This window comes from Mus pahari, chromosome 21 (genome assembly GCF_900095145.1).
Source record: "Mus pahari chromosome 21, PAHARI_EIJ_v1.1, whole genome shotgun sequence".
Lineage (NCBI taxonomy): Eukaryota > Metazoa > Chordata > Mammalia > Rodentia > Muridae > Mus > Mus pahari.
This window is the reverse complement of record NC_034610.1, coordinates 30,063,193-30,085,584: the sequence shown is the minus strand read 5'-3', so window position 1 is coordinate 30,085,584 and position 22,392 is coordinate 30,063,193. Positions and strand designations below refer to the sequence as shown.

Genomic DNA, 22,392 nt, shown 5'->3' with positions numbered 1-22,392 from the left:
CATCTCCCAGAACTCCACCCCCACCTGCCTCCACATGGAAGAGTCAAGCTGTGGCACACAGACATGTAGTCTTTGACAAAATGACCACTTTCTCTAGTTACCCATCCAGCCGGTGTGCACTAGGCATTGACTGACTAAGAATTGTGGATACAGTGATATGGGCCTAATAACAGGATGGACAGATAACTGCAGTCAATTGTGTATGGGGTCTAGGAACATGTGAAGGCAGTCAGTGAAGTGCATGCCTAAGTTCAGACCCCCCCCCCCCCGAGCCCATGTTAAAAAGCTGGTCAAGGGCTGGAGAGATGGCTTAGTGGTTAAGAGTACTGGCTGCTCTTCCAGAGGTCTTGAGTTCAATTCCCAGCAACCACAGGGTGGCTCATAACCACCTGTAATGGGATCTGATGCCCTCTTCTGGTGTGTTTGAAGAGAGCAATGATGTACTCAAATACATAAAATCAATAAATAAATCTTTAAAAAAAAAAAGCCAGTCACACTAAATGACTGTAATGTCAGAGACAAGTAGATCCCTAGAACTCACTGGTTCAGCGAGCTTCAGGTTTACCAGGAGACCTGTCTCAAGAATTAGGAAGATGGGAGTGAGCAAGGAGACTGGTTTCAATCTCTGATATACACGCATACCTGCATGCACCTGTGCATACATGCAAGCTAAGTGTGTGTGCGCGCACGCACACACACACACACACACACACACACTTGTTTACAGAGAAAATAGAATATGCATCATGTCAATTCTAGGTCCAGAAGTTCCAGCACTCCTCTGAGACTTGGGAGAGAATCATCTTGCCTCTGTGGAACTTTTGATGGTGAATGTCAGGACTTGCAACACTGCAGTCCCTGCCTCTGTGCTTAGCACGGTCTAAGTAGCAATGTTCTCTTCATCTGATGATACTGGTCACACTGGATGCAAGATCCATGCAAGTTACTGCATGTTGACTTGATGAGCAGCTCCGGAAGACGCTATTTCCAGATACAGTAGTGGGAGTCAGGGTTTTGACGTGCATTGTAAGGAATGGCTATGGCATGCATTGGGAATCTATTAAGAGCACCAAGTTCAACTCAGTTATTCCTTTGAAGGGAGCAGTTAGGATTTCCAGGTTAAACATCTATAGATGTATGCTAAGTGATGTTTTCACTATATGAAAATTGCTTTAATGGCTGCTTTTATTTTCCCAGTTATCTTCTCGCCAACAACATATTACCTGAAAATGCTTTCCTAATTGACTCTTGGTCTCCTCCCTTTCCTTGCACACATCCTTGTGGACCTATTTGTAAACCAATACAAGAAACTGACATAGGGGGTCAAGAGAATGCCCAAATACTCCTCCCTCTTTGCTTGTTTTTTTAACGCTACAGTAGCTACAAGAGGTCATGAATATGTTAAGTAGCGTGTTTTTTAATACTTCTGCAATGTTTGCACAAATCAAAATATCACTTCATACACTGTAAATACATTCAACCTTTGGTTGTTAATTAGACCTTCATAAATCTAGAGGAGTTGAATTGAAATTAGTTATTTTCTAATATGCAATTAAATGATTACAAAAGACAGTCATTTTAAGCTGCATCACTTTCTTTTTCTCTCTCTTTTTTTATTAGATATTTTCTTTATTTACATTTCAAATGCTATCCTGAAAGTTGCCTATACCCTCCCCCCACCCCTGCACCACTACCCCCCCCACTCCCACTTCTTGGCCCTGGCATTCCCGTGCTGGGTCATATAAAGTTTGCAAGACCAAGGGGCCTCTCTTCCCAATGATGGCCGATTAGGCCATCTTCTGCTACATAGCTGCATCACTTTCATTACCTTGAGAACTGTTAGGGTATGGATAATGAGGGTGCAGAGCTCACAAGGTTTATGGAGATTAGTGAATACACTGATAAAGTTTGTCAGAGTTTCTTCTTTAAAACGGTGTCATGTTCACATACCGACGGGTATTTTGGGATGTTATTTAACAGCCAAGATGATATTCCAGGTCCTGAAAGTGAAACCACGACAAAAAGAGAAAAAAATAATTTCTGTCTGAAGTGTGGGTAGCTACAGGTGACTGTGGATAAGTTTTTAAAATTAAGCCAGTACAACTTGTGGATGGATCAACAACCGGATATGTGCAGCAGAGAGGTGTCAAGTACAACACTATATACTATAGAGAGGAAATAAATGAGGGCATGTGTTGGCTCTGTGCAAAACGTGTAGAAAACATTTTGTTGTTCCAAAAAAAATAAAATAAAATAAAATAAAATCACTACTTAGCAGAGCTTTCTCCAGCACACTTGAAGCTGGGCAATAGGGGATATGGGGATATTGCCTTTGGGACCTGTGTTGGATGTGGAATGAAATAATCAAGGAAGTGGAAATGGTTATGCTCTCCATTAGAGGAAATAAAACAGAATGGAAGTAGCTTCCCATTTGTGCTACAGAATGGTGGGAAATAACAGCAGGAGCCCTTCCGTAAAAACACTGAATGAGGAGCAAATGTGTACAAAGTATTTGAATTACTTCACCTTGTTTGTGGAGCTATCAAGAATGTCTATTTTATTTTCAGAGTGAAACGACAAGGTCTATTAGATAGTATGTTAATTTTAGTCGGTTCTGCCTGTGGGGGATCATCATAGTCTTGATTAATCTGGGCCAAGACTAGCTTGGCACTTTGTTAAATTGTGGTGTAGTGGGCTCTTGGCCGATCCCTCCAGAGGTAACTCACCAGATATCTGCTGGTCAACCTCTCTTCCTTTCCGTTCTTTCTCTTTGTTCCTGTTGTTTTAGATGTTGTCCCACCCTGCAGATAACCATCAGGAAAGGAGAGCTACCGATGCTAGCTGTGGGTTGGGAAACATCCCCCGTGCTCCCTTAGTTTATATTCCTACCTAAGCCATATATAAGTCATCCAGAGTAGCTTGTCTGTTTCTGGGTCTGAGGGACCGTGTTCTGCACAGATGAATCAGGTATACACAGAATGAGACTGGAGTCATCCCTTTTCTTTGTAACTCCCAAGACCTTGTGCAGAAAGCAGAACTGTGAATATACCAGGCCATGACCTTGTGCCATGCTTAGCAACCTTTGACACTGTTTATAGTATGTGTACCACCTAAAGAAGGTGGGCATCTGTAACATGAGCTTCCCCTTAGACATGTTCTAGTCCAGCTTTACTGACATCACTATCTATCCAATAATCATTAACATTAACCATAGGGTATGCATTCATTATCTCGAAGTGACAGGCCATAGCATTTCATAGCATAATAAAATATTTGATCAACTCTTGACCCATGAATAACAACCCTTAGTTGACCAAATCAAGAATGGTAAGTGACAACAGGATTAGACCTGGAAGTTGACAGGAGATGTGTGTGTGTGTGTGTGTGTGTGTGTGTGTGTGTGTGTGTGTGTGTATACACACATATATGTATGTACGTATATATGTATACACACACACACACACACAGTGGTCTTTACATTGCAAATGACTAAATTCCTATTGCTGAAACTCTACTTTATAACAGTGTGACATTTATAAATAGGGACTCTGAGATGTGCAGTGTTACTTCTCTGTGGCTGTAATAAGATGACACGACCAGAAGCAACTTAAGGAGGAAAGCTTATTTTAGTCCATGGAAGATGATGGCAGGGAGGCATGGGAGTAGGTGGCTGGAGTAGGAAGCTGAGAGCTCACACCTCAGGCACACACAGGAAATAGAGTGAACTGAAAGTGAGTTAATGTTACAAACTCTCAAATCCACACCCAGTGGTGTGTGCCCTCCAGGAACCCTTCACACCTTAAAATCTCCAATTATCCCAAACACACCACCATCAGGAAGCCAAGTATTCGAATACACGAGCCTGTGGAAGATATAATTCATCTAAACCACCACAAACATTACTACTGAATTGATAGCATTCTAGAGTCATGCTTGAAGTAGATTTCTCTCCTTCTACTTGACAACCACTATAAAAAAAAATTGAGAGTGGCTCCTTCCTCAAGAAGTTGGTAATAGAATTACCAGGTAATGCAGCAATTCTGAATTGAAAATCAAAGGGCCAAGAAGTATCATAATATGCAGTTCATGGAAAGAATTTGCAACTGTGGCCAGAAGGTTGAAGCCACACAGTATTCACTGATCGAGGAATAGGTTTACAGAATGTGGTAGATGCCGCAACGGAATCTTATTCAGTGGAAGATAGGGAGGGGATTCTACCTCTGCTGCGGAGTAAAGGGACCCTAAGGACACTATGCTAAGTGAAATAAGCAGTCACAAAATGACAAGTATTTCATTACACTGCTTATATGAGGTACCAAGAGGAGTCAAAACCTCTAAAAAGGAACTGGAGGGAGATGTCAGGCGCTGAGAGAAGGGAAGGGAACTGCAGTTACTTAACGGGTTTAGAGTTTCAGCTTTGCAGGATGAAGATAGAGTTGGAGACTGATAGAGCACTCCTGTGGAAATCTCTAATGACTGAACTACACACTTGAGGTGGTGAATATTAGGTTATGAATATTTTAGCATAGTTATAATTTTAATAATTAAACTAGTATAAAGACACAGTCTGGATCCTCTGACCATGTATAGTCCCCATCTTATAGAAGTCACTCACTCAAATGTCACCATCCAACAGGAAGGGAGAAGTGTCACAAATATAAATTGCCACATCCAAAACAATGCTTCCTGATCAAGATATATTAGCAAGAGAACAAAATTGATTTCTTGAAGATTTGCCCCAAAGGAGATGTTATTGAAAGGACTCCAGATGTCTCAGCCTAGAAGGAGATATGCTGACCGGGCAGGAAAGGGTTAACTCGACACCCCCTCAGGCTTGCTCTGCCTGCCCCAGCCCTGCTCAGGATTTTAAAAGAAAAGTTCTGGGAGCCTTCCCCTTCTTGATGATGAGAGTCTTTGAGCTGAGACCTTGCACTTTTATATTTTTTCTGTGTCAGGGCCTCAGTCATGCTATCCTGCTATGCCCAGGTCATGGCATAGAGACAGCATGGTTTGGGGAAACACCATTTTTTTTTTTTCTTGAAATTGAAGAGGGAAGGAAGGGCAGATTCAGAAGATCTAGAGTCAGTCATGGCAGTACCCAGACTCCCATGGAAGACCTCCGGACATGGGGGTGGCCTTTGCAGGCTGTAGATACTTAGGTATGTTGTCACAGGTCATTAGTAAAATACTGAATTGTGTGCACATGCCCACAAGACCCCACTTGGGAAGAGGCCGGTGACTCACTACGCAGGTCTGTGACTTCCCTCCAGGTGCCTTTCCCCTGCACTGATCTAATTTGCACTTCCTTTTTGTTGATATAACATGTCACCTGTCACCATAGAACAGCTTTCCAGTGTTTTATTAGTCCCCTACTCATCCTGAGAATAGCTTTGAGGACTCTATTCTCTGACTTACCCATCATGGAGAAGGGTACAGGGCAGACTAGCGTTGCAGCCTCAGCAACAAGAGCCCGGTGATGGATCCTGACGTGGCTACCATGAGCTAATTTGGCCTCAGCCATCATCTCTACTAAAGCAGAGAATGTGGAAGTGCTCAGGATGGACTGTGGCATGGTGGTTGTTAGGGGACACTCTAGGATCCAGGCTGACTTGCATCTATGCAAACATGGTAAATACACACGATGCTCTTGTTACTACAGTTCAGTCTTTTCAAATCCAGATGGAACAGTGGGATTATTTAATGAAGTCATTGTTTCTAGTAGAGTAAACTTGTAGTCATGCTCATCTGTCAATATTTTTCATAGAGATATTAAATAAGTCACATCGGTAGGTTCTTGTACTCTGGAAATTAATGCTAACACCTTCCCCTTTCTCCTAAGCTTGATGCCTACCAAACAAGGTGGCTCCCGTGACAACCGATCCGTGCTCTGGTCTCAGTTACTCAGCATTTGTAATCTTGGCCAGGGACTTGGTCTTACTGACTAAGACTCCCTCTTTGTAAATACAAAAGAAAAATGTGGAGTCCATACCAGAGTTCTGAGCATATTTGGATGTCCAACAATATCTTCCATCTCCGTTATACTTTGTTCTCTTCCTTATTGAAAGTTGTAGCAGGTTTAAGTGTATAAACACATTAGCTGTGGATGTTAAGCACTGGGTATCACGTACACCCTGTCCATGGCTATCTTGTGATATTTTCTTTATGCACCAACATTTTTCATTTTGCATATAACTTTAAAATGTGAGAGTTCTTTACATTTTTGTGCCATGCAAATGGCTGTTTCTGATATGGTTTTTCTTTAAATTCTTATACCTTTCCCCTCATAAAGGAATTTCTTTTCAGGACATAACATTGATATGATATAACAAATATGGCCATCCTATCATAAAAAACATTCCAAAGCAAAAGGTAGTTAAGAGATGTATATCTACTGGTGCCTACAGACTAGAAGAAATTCAGGTTATTCACACACATACACACACACACACCACCACCACCACCACCACCACCATACACAAACTCACTACACACTCCTACACTCCCACTAGCACACACACCTGACTTATACACTTGTATAAATAAAAACAAATCTTTTTAAAAGGAGGGAAACATTTGAGCTCCTTACAGTCTAAAGAAAAAGGCAGTGGTCCTTGTTACAAAGCATCTCAGGCTACTGTGCCTAAGCAAGGCAGACAGGTAGAAATAGAGAACCACACCCTGGCTTCCCCTCTTCATTGAGTGCCTACTTCTCAGTCACAGAGATCTCGGCATGTTCTCTGAGTTTCTAGACATGTCAGAGGGCAGGAAATCCTGTTAGGGCCACATCATAGGACATATATTTTATTTGAGGAAACTTCTAGAAGGAATGGCCCAGAAGGAAAGGACCTCATTTTTGGTGCAATGAAGAGGTCCACTTTTAAACACCTCAGACTAGGCAGAAAAATGTTCTGTTTCCACTAAATATGGATTGCTAAGACTAAGGGGGACTCTGATAAGTAAGGATTAAAAATATTCTACAAAAAGGAGACAGCTTAACCTAAGTATGAACATGAAACGTGCTCGACACATTCTACTCAGTTCTTGAAAGGCAGTTTGAGCAACACCAGTCTCTACTTTCTGCTAAGTCAGGCTCCAATTGGTTATCCTCACTGCTGTCGGCCTTTCGGCTTACAGCCCTAGCAGCCACATCTGCCCAAAGAAGTCATATTGTTGTGATATCTGTACGTGTAACTCCAGAGATGCTTCAGCTACAAGATTTCATATCTGAATGTCTCCTGAAAAAATGAATGTGCTGTGGTCATTAAAGTTATGCGCTGTGTGGAAATAATACTTGATACAAAATGTATTTCTTTTTTAATTCTGGGGTGATTTTGGTGTATATATATATTTCACCCAAGACTTATCTTCATTCACTGAGTCATCCAAGTAAGCAGCCAGAAACGTACATAAAGCGTCTATCATGTTCTTGATAGTTCCTGGAAGGAAGGATTCAAGAGTCATATTTATGCAGACAATTTTGTGAAGAGCAAGGTGCCCAGTTGAATATGACCACAGTTGGGAGGAAAGGAGAGAAGAGAGAGAAAGGAAGATGAAGAGAAAGCAAGGGAGGTAAATGAAAAGGAAAAGAGGAAGAGGAGGGAGGATGAGAAAAGAAGGAAGAAGAGGGAAAGAAGAGGAGGGAGGAAGGTTGTCAATTGGGCTGGCTGGTCATAGAGGTTGTGGGGAGGGGGCGGACTGGTCAAGGGCAGAATGGTGTCAGCAAGGCCAGGCAGAGGCCAGAGGCCTGAAGATCTGTCCAGCAGCCACTGTTGATTATTCTAAAGGCCAGTTTTAGGTGCACCATGAAGCACTGTGCTCTAAAGAAGCAGAGAGCTGTGTGTGTTTAGTGACAGTGTGTATGTTCATGCATGTTATAATCTATACATGATATCATCCATGCATGTTGTCAGCCATGTATGTTATCATCTATGCATGTTATCAGTCATGTATGCTATATCATCTACACATAATATTATCCATGCATGTCATCTAATATTCATGGATGTTAGCACCCATGTATATTATTATACATGTATGTAATCACCTATACATTACCACCTAGGCATGTTACCACCCATGCATATTGCCATGCATACATGTTATCACCTATGTATGTTGTCACACTTGCATATTGTCACATTGTTTACATTGCTATTGCCCAGGTATGCTATCAGCTTTGCATGTTGTCATCCATGAACATATAATCCATACATATTATCATCCATGCAGTGTCATAGCTTTGATGCCAACGTTCTTGTTATTTTTTTAAATTTTTATAATTATTATTCTTTAATCTTTTTTTACAGTCCAGTCATTATCCCCCTCCCAGTCTGCCCTCTGACTGTTCCTTATCCCACATCTCCTTCATCTCCAAGATGTCCCCACCTCCACCCCATCAGACCTCCTCACCCCTCTTCCAACCTTTCCCTAATTCAACCACAGGGGTCTCAGCTTCTGTCCATTGGTTATGTGTAAATATTTGCATCTGACTCTTTCAGTTGCTTGTTGGGCCTCTCGGAGGGCAGCCATGTTAGGGTTATGCCTGTAAGCACACCATAGCATCAGTAATAGTGTCAGGCCTTGGAGCCTCCCCTTGAGCTGGATCCCAATTTGTGCCTGTCACTGGACTTCCATTCCCTCCAGTTCATCTCCATTTTTGTCCCTGCAGTTCTTTTAGACAGGAACAATTCTGGGTCAGATTTTTTTGACTGTGGGATGGCAACCCTCTCCCTCACTTGATGTCCTATCTTTCTATTGGAGATGGACTCTACAAGTTCCCTCTCCTCACTGTTGGCCATTTCATCTAAGGTCCCTCCCTCTGAGTTCTGAGCATCTCTCACCTCCCAGGTCTCTGGTACATTCTAGAGGGTCCCCCTACCTCTTACCTCCTGAAGTTACCTGTTTGCATTCTTTCTGCTGACCCTCAGGGCTTCAGTCCTGTCTCCCCACCCCAATACCTGATCATGTTTCCCTTTTCCCCTCCCTGTCCCCTCTTGAACCTAGGTGCCTCCCTCCACCCTCCCTATCACTGCTTTCTTCTCCCTCCCAAGTAGGATTGAGGCATCCTCACTTCAGTTTTATGGATTGTATCCTGGGTATTCTGTACTTTTTTGACTAATATCCAACTTATTAGTGAGTACATACCATGCAAGTCCTTTTGGCTTTGAATTACCTCGCTCAGGATGATATTTTCTAGTTCCATCCATTTGCCTGCAAAACTCATGATGTCCTCATTGTGCAAGTTCTTGTAATGTTTACTAGTGTGTGCGAGTTTCCAATTTTCCTAATGTATCCAGGTAAAACTTAATTTGTATTTTGTCACTAAAGTTATCATATATTTTAAAATTTTTCTACAAGTTGGTATTTTGAATGATGCCTGTATTCCATTTATAATGGTGATAAATGGGCAATGCAGTAAGTTACTTTATATCGTGTTGGTTTTTATTGTAATGACTTTTTGTTCTACATAATGCTTTTTGTGCTTAGGATGTTAAGTCAACATTAATTTTTGCTATGTTATTAAGAAATAGCACGAATGGTGGGATCCTCCAAGGAGTGACTGGAAATGCAAATGCCTTTATTTTTGAGCATGCACGTCATGGCAGGAGGATAAAATGTGTTCAGCTGTTCACTTCATAAAGAAAGAGAAATATATTTAGAATTAGAACTATAACATTCAGCCTCCAAAATTCATGCAGTCGGTGAGAGAAATATAAATGCTTCCTGTCGGGGGGCGGAGAAGAAAGTAGACCTCAGAAGAACTTTGCATCTCAGTATCTCTAACTGGAACACAGTTTTAAAAGGAAATCAGTTGAAAGGAAAGCATTGGGCCTTTAACAAAGTTCAATAGGTACCAGGTGTGGTGGAGCACGCCTTTAATCCCAGCACTCGGGAGGCAGGGGCAGGCTGAGGCGGATTTCTGAGTTCAAGGCCAGCCTGGTCTACAAAGTGAGTTCCAGGACAGCCAGGGCAAGGGGAGAAAGCCTGTCTTGAAAAACAAACAAACAAACAAACAAACAAAGTTCAAGAGGAGTCAGAAAACCATGCAGCTTTAGCTCTGACCCAGGGGCAGAGTTTTATTTTGGGGACTCATAGTGAGCATGTCCCTTGCTCCCTAGGGACCTCTCTGTGGATCATTATGGCTTTGTCTACTGCTGATGTTCCCAAGGTCCGAGATGAACTCAAGCCTACTTAGCATTTCAATAAACTCATTAATGTTCCTGATAACATTAAAGACACTCAGGTGTAAACTGGCCTTTCCTTTTTTTGCATAGAGGATTCGCCAAGGTTCAGCTGACTGTGCACTGCTGCTGGGCTTGTGGCTCCTCTGAGAGGAGGTGTGTGTAAATGACAGCACAGCCCACCTACTGCAGGAGTATCCTGTTTGTTCCTATAGCCTCAGGGAAGTTTTCTCAGACTCGAAGCTCCTTGAGTCCCATAAGGTGCCTTGTTCATTGTGAAGTTGCTCCCTTCTGTTAGGAGAAAGCCAGGCGTTTTATCAGCAGCCTCTTTAATCTGTTAGTTTGTACTTTCCTCTCCTCTCTTATCTGACACCATCTCACCCTTTGTTACAATTCCCTTTCTAGGAAGGAGCTGGTATACAAATCAGAGCCTGAACACTAAATATAATGATTCTTTTATATTGTGGGAAACATATTTTTTCATACAAAACATTCTGATTATGCTTTCCCCTCTGCCAACTCATTTCAGATTCTCCACACTTCCCTACCCACTCAAGTCCACAACTTTTCTTTATCTTTCATTAGAATATAAACATAAATATGAACATAAACATAATAATAATAGAAGAGAAGAGAAAAGAAATACCAACAAAAAATAAAGAAATAAGTCATAATAGGGCAAAATAAACAGGAAGAAAAGATCTACAGAAAAAGCGCAAGAACCACATTCAGACACTGAGACACACAAATTTGCACACAAGAAAGCACATGAAAATAAAATTGCAAGCAACAGTAGATAAGCACAAGATCTGTAATGGGTGGGTGGGTGGGGGAGCCCAGATAAAGCAATGTGAATGCCCTTGTATACTACTGTCTTAGTCAGGGTTTCTATTCCTGCACAAACATCATGACCAAGAAGCAAGCTGAGGAGGAAAGGGTTTATTCAGCTTACACTTCCAAACTGCTGTTCATCACCAAGGAAGTCAGGACTGGAACTCAAGCAGGGCAGGGAGCAGGAGCTGATGCAGAAGCCATGGAGGGATGTTCTTTACTGGTTTGCTTTCCCTGGCTTGCTCGGCCTGCTCTCTTATAGAACCACGACTACCAGCCCAGAGATGGCCCCACCCACAAGAGGACACCCCCCCCCCCGACTTGATCACTAATTGAGAAAAATGCCTTACAGCTGGATCTCATGGAGGCATTCCCCCAACTGAAGCTCCTTTCTCTGTGATAACTCCAGCTGTGTCAAGTTGACACAAAACTAGCCAGTACAATTACCAAAGACTCTGTGAGCACATGCATGCATCAGTCCTGTTGTGTCTCGAAGGCCTTGTTTCCTCGGCATCTTCCAACCCCACTGGCTCTTAAGATCTTTCTGCCTCCTCTGCTGCAGAGGTCCCTGAGTCCTGAGGTGAGGGATATGACAGAAGCACCCAATTTATGGCTGAGTGTTCCACGATCTCTTATGCCCTGCACACCGTCCAGTGGCGGGTCTCTGTATTTATTTCATCTACTGCAAGAAGACATTTCTCTGACAATGGCAGAACAAGACCCCAATGTATGAGTATAGCAGAATGTCATTAGGATATATTTTACTTCTATGTTCTTTTAACAGAACAGTAGCATTTTGCTGACTTGGGTCCATGGCCTATCTTGTTTCAGGCTCTTGGACACCTGGTCACTGTCAGGCATGCATTCCATCTCATAGAGTAAGCCTTAATTCTTGTCAGGTAGCAGTTGGTTACTCCCATGACAATTCTGCCACTACTGCACCAGTATGCCTGGCAGGCAGACCACCACTGTAGATCTAAGGGTTTATAGCTGATTTGGTGTTTATCTCTTTCTTCTGGTAGTTCGTAGATTACTTTCCAGTACCGTGAACACTAGAGGTGAAGGCTCTAGGGAGGCACAAGCTCTACTCTCCGAGTTCAGTAATAGGATATAATGGGGATTTTAGATGTCCACCATTACACTGGTCTAATTTTATTTTGGACGCTTTCACCATGTAGCTGAAAATTGCATAAAACATAATCAAGGGGTCTGGAGTATAGCTTAGTAGTAACACATATGTCTGGTGTAAAGACGGCATTGGTTCAACCCATAAGAAAAATAAGAAATGATGGATGGATGGATGGATGGATGGATGGACAGATGGTATGATGAGGTGTACAAATGTCCCCCCAGTGAGTGGCATTTTGTCTTGCAGCGGAAGCCTCCCATGGTGGTGGATGACCTTTTTGAAGACATGAAAGACGGCATCAAGCTGCTTGCTCTACTGGAGGTCCTGTCTGGGCAGAAACTGGTAAGGATCTCTTCTGACCATAATACCTACTCAATAGTGTCCATCCGGAACAACTAAATTGTGTACCTAAGGGGTACTACAAACAGGAGAGAAACTTCTTCCTTAGTCATTATTAATAACCTGGAAACGTTGACCTATCTCTTCCATTAAGAAATGAAGAGTACATTAGCCTTTTTTTTTTCCTGTGTAAAGAAGCACTATGACAAAAGTCACATTGTGTAAGAGGGATGAAGTTATCAGTACCCTGACATGGTGAACAATGCATCTCTAAGATTCTGGAACGATCACCAGGATTATAAATTACAAATCACCAACTATTTCACTTCAGGTGTTTTCCATCCTTTGGTTTCTACTGGGGTGATAAAACTCTGATCAAAATCACTTAGCAGGTCCTAGTCCATCACTGAAGGGGAGTTAGGGCAAGAACTTCGGGCAGGAACCTGCAGGCAGGAATGGAAGCATGGACTAGTGTTGCTTATTGGCTTGCCTTCTACAGCTTGCTCAGCCTGCTTTGTATTACAACACAGGATCACTTGCCCAGGGTTGGCATCACCTACAGTGACCTGGGCCCTTACATGTCAACCATTAATCAAGAAAATGTCCTACCGACCTGCCCACAGGCCGAGCTGGTGGAGGCATTTTCTCAGTTGAGGCTCCCTCTTCTAGATGTCTCCAGCTTAGTGTCAAATTGACAAAAATGAACTGTTACTGTGCCTGTTTCCTATTCAAAGGAACTGTTGGTTTCCCTCTGTGTATGTATATAGCTGTCTGCTGAATATTAAGTTTGAAAGCACTGTGGCACTTGTCATGTTCTTGCTGACATCCTCTATCAACAATCCCCTGGAACAAGAACAGAGTGCCCAGAGAGATATTGTTACATCCCATAGAACAGAGTGCAGTCAGCATTAGCAGTGAAATATATTTTCATTACATTATTGAAACTAAAATATGTAGTCATTTAATATTAGAGTATGTCTTTTCCATATAATAGTAGAAGGGTACATAGCTCATAGATATAAAGGATTTTTAAATAAATACTTGCTACAATTATAAAACAGAGTTCAAGGGACACATAAAGTCTGGAGTTGACGCAGCTTCCCTTTTTTTTATTATGATCTTTTTGATAAAACTGTGTACTTGTGAGAGAAAATAAATGTCAGTAAATGTAACTTCTTGGAGGCAGAGGGTGGCATAGAGAGGCACTGGCACATTGATTGACTTGTAACACCTATTCAAGTGATCCTTAGGCTCTGAGTCCAGGAGAATCTGAGATGACAACACTCTGTGAATGTGATCTATCTGGTAGATAAATGTGCTGGTTTAGTCCCCATCACCATAAGTTGACAACTGCTCACACCAGTAACGCAGAGATCATCAAAGTCCTTGGAATCTACCACTCTTCAGATCATCCTGTGTAGCGGTAAAATCCAAGTTCTATATGTGAACTCGGAAGAATGGGCAGGAGCCATCACCTAGGCATTCGGGCCACAATAGTCTCCTCCAAAAAAGGATTCTAAATCTCTCCTGAAGTCCTTTGGTTAGACTTTGTAAAGTCTAGATGAAGGGTTCTGCTTTTGTGGGGACTCCAGAGTTCATTCTAGAAAACTGTAAATGGGACAACCAATAAAAAAAGGCAAAGTTGGGAGGTTGACAGCAGTCATAGAGACCTAACTTTGGGTTCCATTTCTTCCAGGTTATTGTATCTAGAACAAGCAGTGTTGTATTCCTTCCAGATACCCAAGGGCTTGGATCCCCTCCACTTATCTCTTATATCTTTGTAACCATTGCCATAGAGATTATTGAGTTTTTATTTATTTTTTTTTCCTGAACATAGTAAGTGGTAAGACTGCATTGGAAAATCCAAGCTGGTGAGAATTCTGTGCAAATCATTCTGGTTGTCCAGACGGGCAGCAGATACTTAAGGACAGGTTTTTACCACCTCAGCTCACCTTTAGTTTCTGCTTTTGGTGATGAGAGGTAGCACCATGCACACCGTAACAACACTGCTCTGGATTGCCTACTCAGGCTTGAGCAGAGCTGAACAGTTGATCTATCAGTGGGAGAATTAACTGTGAGAGAATTCAGGACCCAAGCAATCAAACAAACAAAAACACCACCAAAAATCAGGATTTTTATGTAGTGAATACAGGAGTCTGGGAATTGGTGCTCGTTTCTGAAGCTTTAGAAAGTACATTTCTGAGACCTATATGGGGGTGAGAGCAGTGGTTCAGAAGCAGGCCAGTAAAGTCCCCGTAGGACCTAGCTCTAGTTGCCCTCAGCAGAAAGTTCCAGTATCACACCTTTGGTTAGCTTTCTTCCTCCTTTGCTATCTTACTCCCAATCATTCTTCCTCCTTAGCTACCTAGAATGCCTCCTCAAACAGCCATATACACCCAAATGCTGTGCTGTGGGATAAGCTCAACAGATCACATGTGAACAGCCTTGTAGCCATACAAATCAGCTAAATAAACCAGACAAGTGCTAGCTTAATCCTTAGGAGGATCAGCACAGCAGGGAATTCTTATGCTAATAAGAGAATATCACACTGAAAGCTTACTCCCCTGATTTCTGGGTCCAAATCCTCCTAAATTTACCTGTGGATTGAAGGAGACTTCACATGAGTTTTGCAACAGTACACCTGTTTTTCTAAATGTCAGACATAACTCTGCCATTGTATTTGACCAATTGTCTATGAGATTTTTTTCATGGGCAGTTAAATTCTGGGTTAAATTATTCTAAAAAAAAAAAAGTAGTCTACTTTTGTTAAAACATTCCTTTGTGTAAGTGCCCTACTCATTCATGTATAGTTAGAATTACAGGATCACAAAGGTTGCAAATATTTTCATAGCTTCAATTGGCAGAGAAGGAAACTAGGATTTAAGGAGAACCTCTGATCTGACCTTTTCATTATGTATTCATATTAAGCCCTTTAAGATTTTCCCATGCACTAACATAGTCAAAATGTCCATCCTGCCAAAAGCAATCTACAGATTCAATGCAATCCCCATCAAAATTCCAACCCAATTCTTCACAGAGTTAGAAAGGGCGATTGGCAAATTCATCTGGAATAATAAAAAACCTAGGATAGCAAAAACCATTCTCAACAATAAAAGAACCTCTGGTGGAATCACCATGCCTGACCTTAAACTGTACTACAGAGCAATTGTGATAAAAACTGCATGGTACTGGCACAGTGACAGACAAGTAGATCAGTGGAATAGAATTGAAGATCCAGAAATGAATCCACACACCTATGGTCACTTGATCTTTGACAAGGGAGCTAAAACCATCCAGTGGAAAAAAGATAGCATTTTCAACAAATGGTGCTGGCACAACTGGCGGCTATCATGTAGAAGAATGAGAATCGATCCATTCTTATCTCCTTGTACAAAGCTCAAGTCTAAGTGGATCAAAGACCTCTGCTTGTGGACGTTGTACATCGTGGTGCGGAGCCTAGTGCGCACCACGATGTACAACGTCCACAAGCAGTATCATCCTTAGTGAGGTAACCCAATCACAAAAGAAGTCACTAGATATGTACTCACTGATAAGCGGATATTAGCCCAGAAACTTGGAATATCCAAGACACATTATGGAAAACAGAAGAAAATCAAGAAGGATGACCATTTGTGGATACTTCATTCCTCCTTAGAATAAGGAACATAACTCTCATGAAAGGTTATAGGTACAGAGGCTTGTGGACGTTGTACATCGTGGTGCGGAGCCTAGTGCGCACCACGATGTACAACGTCCACAAGCAGTGGATGTATTTGGAGGATATCATCCTTAGTGAGGTAACCCAATCACAAAAGAAGTCACTAGATATGTACTCACTGATAAGCGGATATTAGCCCAGAAACTTGGAATATCCAAGACACATTATGGAAAACAGAAGAAAATCAAGAAGGATGACCATTTGTGGATACTTCATTCCTCCTTAGAATAAGGAACATAACTCTCATGAAAGGTTATAGGTACAGAGACAAAATTTAGAGCTAAGATGAAAGGATGGACTATCCAGAAAGTACCCCATTCGGGAGTCCATCCCATCATCAGCCACCAAACCTAGATACTAATGCTCACGCCAGCAAGATACTGCTGAAGGGACCCTGATAATGCGGCCTCTTGTGAGGCTATGCCAGTGCCTGGTAAACACCGAAATGGATGCTCACAGCCAGCTACTGGATGGAACACAGGGTCCCCAATGGAGGAACTAGAGAAAGTACCCAAGTACCTGAAGGGGGCTGCAACCCTGTAGGTGGGACAACAACAGGAACTAACCAGTACCCCCTGGGTTTGTGTTTCTAGCTGCATATGTAGCAGAAGATGACCTAATCGGCCATCAGTGGGAATAGAGGCTCCTTGGTCTTCCAAACTCTATATGACCTAGNACAAGGCAAGGCCTGGGCCAAGTAGTGGGAGTGGGTGGGTAGGGGAACAGAGGTGGGGGGAGGGGTATGGGAAACTTTCGGGATAGCATTTGAAATGTAAATAAAGAAAATAATAATAGAAAAAAAAAAGATTTTCCCATGCACCTAAACTGAAGTTACACGGAGGTTATAAATCTGTGGTTTCCGATTTGCACATGCCTGTGTGCTGTGGTCTAGCATCCTCATCCCATGGAGGTGGAGAGCATGGTGCAAAGGAATAAAGGCCCTGGGTATTCTTGTAGAGCCTTTTCAAAGCAAGACTGTTAATAAAGCATTGCCTTAGGAGGATCAGCACAGAAGGGAATTCTGTAATTATCCCAGAGTGGAGGTAGCTCTGTGGGGAGCACTGGCCTGAGCCTCTCAGTAGCAAAGCCCAGGATTCTGGCTCGGATAAGCATTCAGGAAATGTGGCCAAATGGTTTAACTTTCTTTCTATGGCTAAGATCCCAGGGTGAGGTCTCTATAGTCTAGTCCCATTTCATAATAACCTGCGGTGGCTCCCTTGGCTTTGATTTTATTTAAGGAAATTATAAATATTTTGAAGTATTCTTCTTAGATTCCCTGTTTGGTTGAGTAGAAATTGTGTGACATTTACAGAATGTGAGCATTTGCCAAGTTGAGGGTGGGGATGGTCAACAATAGGGACACCACAGACACATAACAATGACTGTGGAGAAGTATTTTTTAAATCTGTTTCGTTGATCCAGAAGCGAGCTTTTTGGATGACTCTTTAGCACTTTGCATTCGGGGAGCCTAATAATCCACTCTGATATGAACATGAAAAGTAGATACTTGGAGGGCTTGAGCACCAACAGACCTTCAGGTTCACTAAAGATACCTTAATTCTGCCTGCCTCAATTCTGGGTGTATTGCCTGCTGGCAAGCTAACATTTCTCAGATCTGCACTCTGAATATTACACTACCTTATGTCTCCAGAGAAACACAGGTGAGTGACATACGGCTGATGCTCCCAAAGAGGTTACAACCAGTGCTGAGAAGAGCTACTCACTAGGGTTGGGTATGGTATGAAAATCAGATAAATATGAGCCAGGATGCTTATCTCTTTGTCACTGATCCAGTGTACACCTGAAGAAGAAAGGCAGAAAGAAGGCATTTGTTGACTAGACATCAGATTCTACAAGGATACCCTATTTGTAGATGTACTCAGAATGGTTGGTATGGGGTATTCATAGTGATAAATTTAATGAAGTCAAGATTAGATAGAGCAAGATGGAATTTTATAATATAATTTAGGTGTCCATGTCAGATATCGGAGAAAGCAGGGATTATTAAATAAATAGAATGGAGAAACACTTAAATTTTAAAACATCATGAAAATTATTCTCTAGAGCTTAAATATATGTGCACACAATTCATATCTGTGTGCTTTTGGAATCTAATGACACAAGGTTTTGCCCTATTTAGAGAAGACAGATGAATACTTTTTAGATAACAGAGTTTAAAAAAATAATACATGATAAAAGGTTCTGGGTGTGATTGTTTTCATTTAATGTGACTAAAATTAAATTAAGAACAAAGAAAAAGAAAGTGACATAAGAAGTCTCCCACTTGCCTAGGGCAGACGCAGTTTACGGGGCGAGAGACTTAAAACATGATTATCGCAAGGATATATAAGGTACATTTACTAATAAATATAGCAATGACCCAAAGGAGAACTTGGACAGGAGATGTGGAAAGAATTGGACAGAAGAAATCCACAGGTCCGAGGAAGACATGTTTATGCCACTGCTGATCAGGGATATCTGGATGAGCGCTTGGGTGTATACAGTACATAAGAAGAATGGAAAATTTGGAAAAACCATCTGTCAAATCAAATGCTGAAGGGGGTTTGTACCAATTATCTTTGCAACGCTTGCAAAAGAGAACATAGCATAGCCCGCTGGGAAAGGATGTCATTAAACATTGGAAGTCTTATTGCCCCTGACTCAGAAATTCTAGGGGAAGTAAGCCCAAGAGAAGCTGTCCTTTTACAGAAATGTCTTGGAAAGAATCCAGCTTCTATCAGGAGAGGGCGGACACACCTATGCATCCCTGGCTGACTGTGAAGGAGGACCCTTTGAGGAAATAGGAAAGTGCAGGGAAGACTGGAGGGGTGAGTACAGAGACACCCTTTAAATAAAGACAACAGCTCCACAACATTTAGTACGTCTCTTTTCCTTGAGATATGGCCTCAGTCTTTAACCCAGGCTGGCCTTGAGTTCATGGTAAGCTTCCTGTATTAGCCAACTTTGAACGAGGATGACAGATGTGAGCTGTTGTGCCTGCCTTAATATAAGTACTTTTAGGACTGCATTTAAATGAATTGAATCTATCTAGAAAGGCAAGTGTTGGGCTTGATTTAAAATGTTTGCCAAGAGTGTAGGAAGACAGGAAGTAAGAATGTATCTGGGTGGGATGAAAGAACATAATGTTAGTACTTAGGGGTCTTGACTATCTTAAGGGATGGATTCACAATGCTTTGGCCATGGTAAAGCATAGTTAATTATATAAGCTAAACCTGTGCTTTATGCATGGAGTGATAATGAGATGGTTATACATTGATATAAATAAGTTCCTAGGAAAGGGCAATAACAACCCTATAAAATATCTCCTATTAAATATTTTTTAAAATTATAATCTAAAATTATCACCCAGTGGAAACATAAAGCTTGTTTTTGAAATTTCTGGTATGTTATTCAGAGCTCTGGGTTTACATGGAAGAGGGCCACTCTACCAGATGAGAACCTTGAGAAAAATGACCTCATCTCATTAATGCTGGTTGTCTCAGTAAACAAAACCATCGACTTCATTGAAATTCCTCTGGGTGTTTATGCTAAGTGTGATAGACAATGCAAAGGGTCAATGTCATCATGTAAATAGAGCATTGAACAGACACATACAAGAAAGAAAGGAAGAGAGACAGAGAGAGAAAGAGAGAGAGGAAGAAAGAAAGAATGAATGAAAGGAAGGAAGGAAGGAAGGAAGGAAGGAAGGAAGGAAGGAAGAAAGAAAGAAAGAAAGAAAGAAAGAAAGAAAGAAAGAAAGAAAGAAAGAAATCGAGAAAGAAAGAAAGACAAAGAAGAAAGAAGAAAAGAAGAAAGGAGATGAAAAAAACATTCTTGGAAATCTCAGTTTTACTCTTGGTTTATTTACTCCAAATTTTTGGTCATTCAAATTAAGAAAGGACACTAGTAATGGTCAGTATCCTTGCATGTCCTCATAGCTAAAGAAAAGGGTATGACTGACCAAAAATACTTTTCATAGAAATATATCTTGCCATGAAAGAGTGACTGTGCCTATCGACAGCATGAGAATTTGTTGAACTTTAACTCTTGGAACTCAGCTGGGAAAACACACGATAATGTGCTGATCTTGAACTTCGATTGAGAACCGTGCATCTCGCAAGTACTGCTGGGATGACACGCCTTTCTTTACACACTTGCTTCCCTCCCTGAGGTGGAGTCATGGTGGTTGCTCTTCAAGTCTCTTCAATATATATGTTAACACATCTGAGTGGAATTTGAAGCCTTTTAATGGTCATACTTGTCCTCACTGTTACTGGTTTCTTTCCCCAGCCTTGTGAACAAGGACACCGGGTGAAGCGCATTCATGCTGTGGCTAACATTGGCACCGCACTCAAGTTCCTTGAAGGAAGGAAGGTAAGAAATGAAATGAAATGGAAACACTGTAGAGAAAGCTTGGGTCTACCGACTTTCTAATTGTTGTCTGTGGGGCCATAACTGCACACTGTCTGTACTACGTAGACATGCGGCAGTCGAGAAAAGTAATTTAGATTTACAGAAATGTTGCAAAAAGGAGACCACAGTTCACTTCACTCAGCTCCCTCCAGGTTAAGAACATATGAAATGAGCCTGGCAGTGGTGGCACATGCCTTTACTCTCAGCCATCAGGAGGCAGAGGCAGGCAGTTCTCTGAGTTCAAGGCCAGCCTTGTCTACAGAGTGAGTTCTAGAAGCCAGGGTTACACAGAGAAACACTGTCTCAAAAACACAATAACAAACAACCATAAAGAACATATGTAATGATGAAACTATTATCAAAATAAGAAAATCTAAACTAGTGCAACATCATTAATGAAAGTATAGACCGTGGTCTGTACCATTGTCCTAGGATTCAATCCAACACCCCACCAATTCATCTCACTGTCTCTTACTCTACAGCGAGTCTCCACGCTCTCTAGTGTTTCATGACCTTTGACACTTTTAATTCTGGTAGTTAGTCATTTTTGAGACCTCTCAGTTTGGGTTTATGAGCTGTGTTCTTCTGATAAGTTTGAAGTTCCGCATTGTTGGCAAGAATTCCAGGGAAGCAATATTAAATTCTTCCCAGTACATTTTGTGGATGGACCTAGGCTTCTGTTTTACTTCTCATGGTGTGGACATCTATCACTTGATAAGTCAGTCTCCTAGTCTGTTTTCTGTGGCTATCACAAAATATTTAGTACTGCATAACATATAAAGAAGACTAGAACATCACTTTCTCACGATTCCAGAAGCTGGTGCACCCAAGAGCCGGATGAGCATCCACCTTCCGACTCTATCACAATATATGGTTGAACATTGCATAGTGAGGCAGAGTGTCCAGGCGCCAGTCCAGGTTTCTTCTTCCTGCCCTGGGAAGCCCCATGCTAGCACCCTAATCTGACCCTAGTAACCTATCTGAGACGGATTCAACAAATACTATTGACATGAATTCAAAGATTATATTTTCACATGAAAGGTCAGTAACACATTGAAATCAGAGTAGGTTGTGTCTAAATGTTTTCATGTGAGGTAGGTTGCATCTGAATATTTTCATATGATAATGTTGTTACTTTCCCACTTAGAGTTGAGAAATAATTTTAGGGAGATAACTGAGACCATGATATTATTCAATTCTCAAATTTTAACTCCTTCAAATAGTTATTGTTTCTTGTTCCACTTGTTCACTAATGACTTTATGTTCCACACACATACACACACACACACACACACACACACACACACACACACACACTGAAAGTACTGTAAAAAGAAATGGACTACTTCTTAACTACTTATTTCTTTTGGTATTAACTCTATATATTTGTTTTATTTTCTGGTCATAGCTGATGATGCTTCTGTGCTGTGTCGTTGTATTACTTTGGCTTTGACAATTGAGAGTCCTTCAGCTGGTGTCTGCATCCTATAGACCTGACCTCATTTCTTTTGCATCATACAGTCATATGTGTTTTAGATTATCTCATATTTTCCTTTCCATAGGTCAGAAATTGACCCTTTCTCCAAGGTTTTGTTTGTGAATGGCATCTATGAGCAAGATCTGTGTGCTGGATACGTGTGTGGCAGCTGCTGGGGTGCCATTGCAGCTAGGCTCTTAGAAAACAGACCTAGAGCCGGGCGTGGTGGCGCATGCCTTTAATCCCAGCACTTGGGAGGCAGAGGCAGGCGGATTTCTGAGTTCAAGGCCAGCCTGGTCTACAG

The 22,392-nt window shown here is 41.6% G+C and overlaps 1 protein-coding gene across 1 annotated transcript in view; it reads left to right on the top strand.

Annotated features, from left to right (window-relative positions):
• The window catches only part of Syne1 (spectrin repeat containing nuclear envelope protein 1), a 493,437-nt gene that overhangs the window by 94,587 nt on the left and 376,458 nt on the right, over window positions 1–22,392 (top strand). Inside the window, exons 4-5 of the mRNA XM_029532807.1 lie at window positions 12,388–12,483; window positions 20,489–20,572. Coding sequence (XP_029388667.1) covers window positions 12,388–12,483; window positions 20,489–20,572 — 180 coding nt within the window. The remainder of the gene's footprint in view (window positions 1–12,387; window positions 12,484–20,488; window positions 20,573–22,392) is intronic.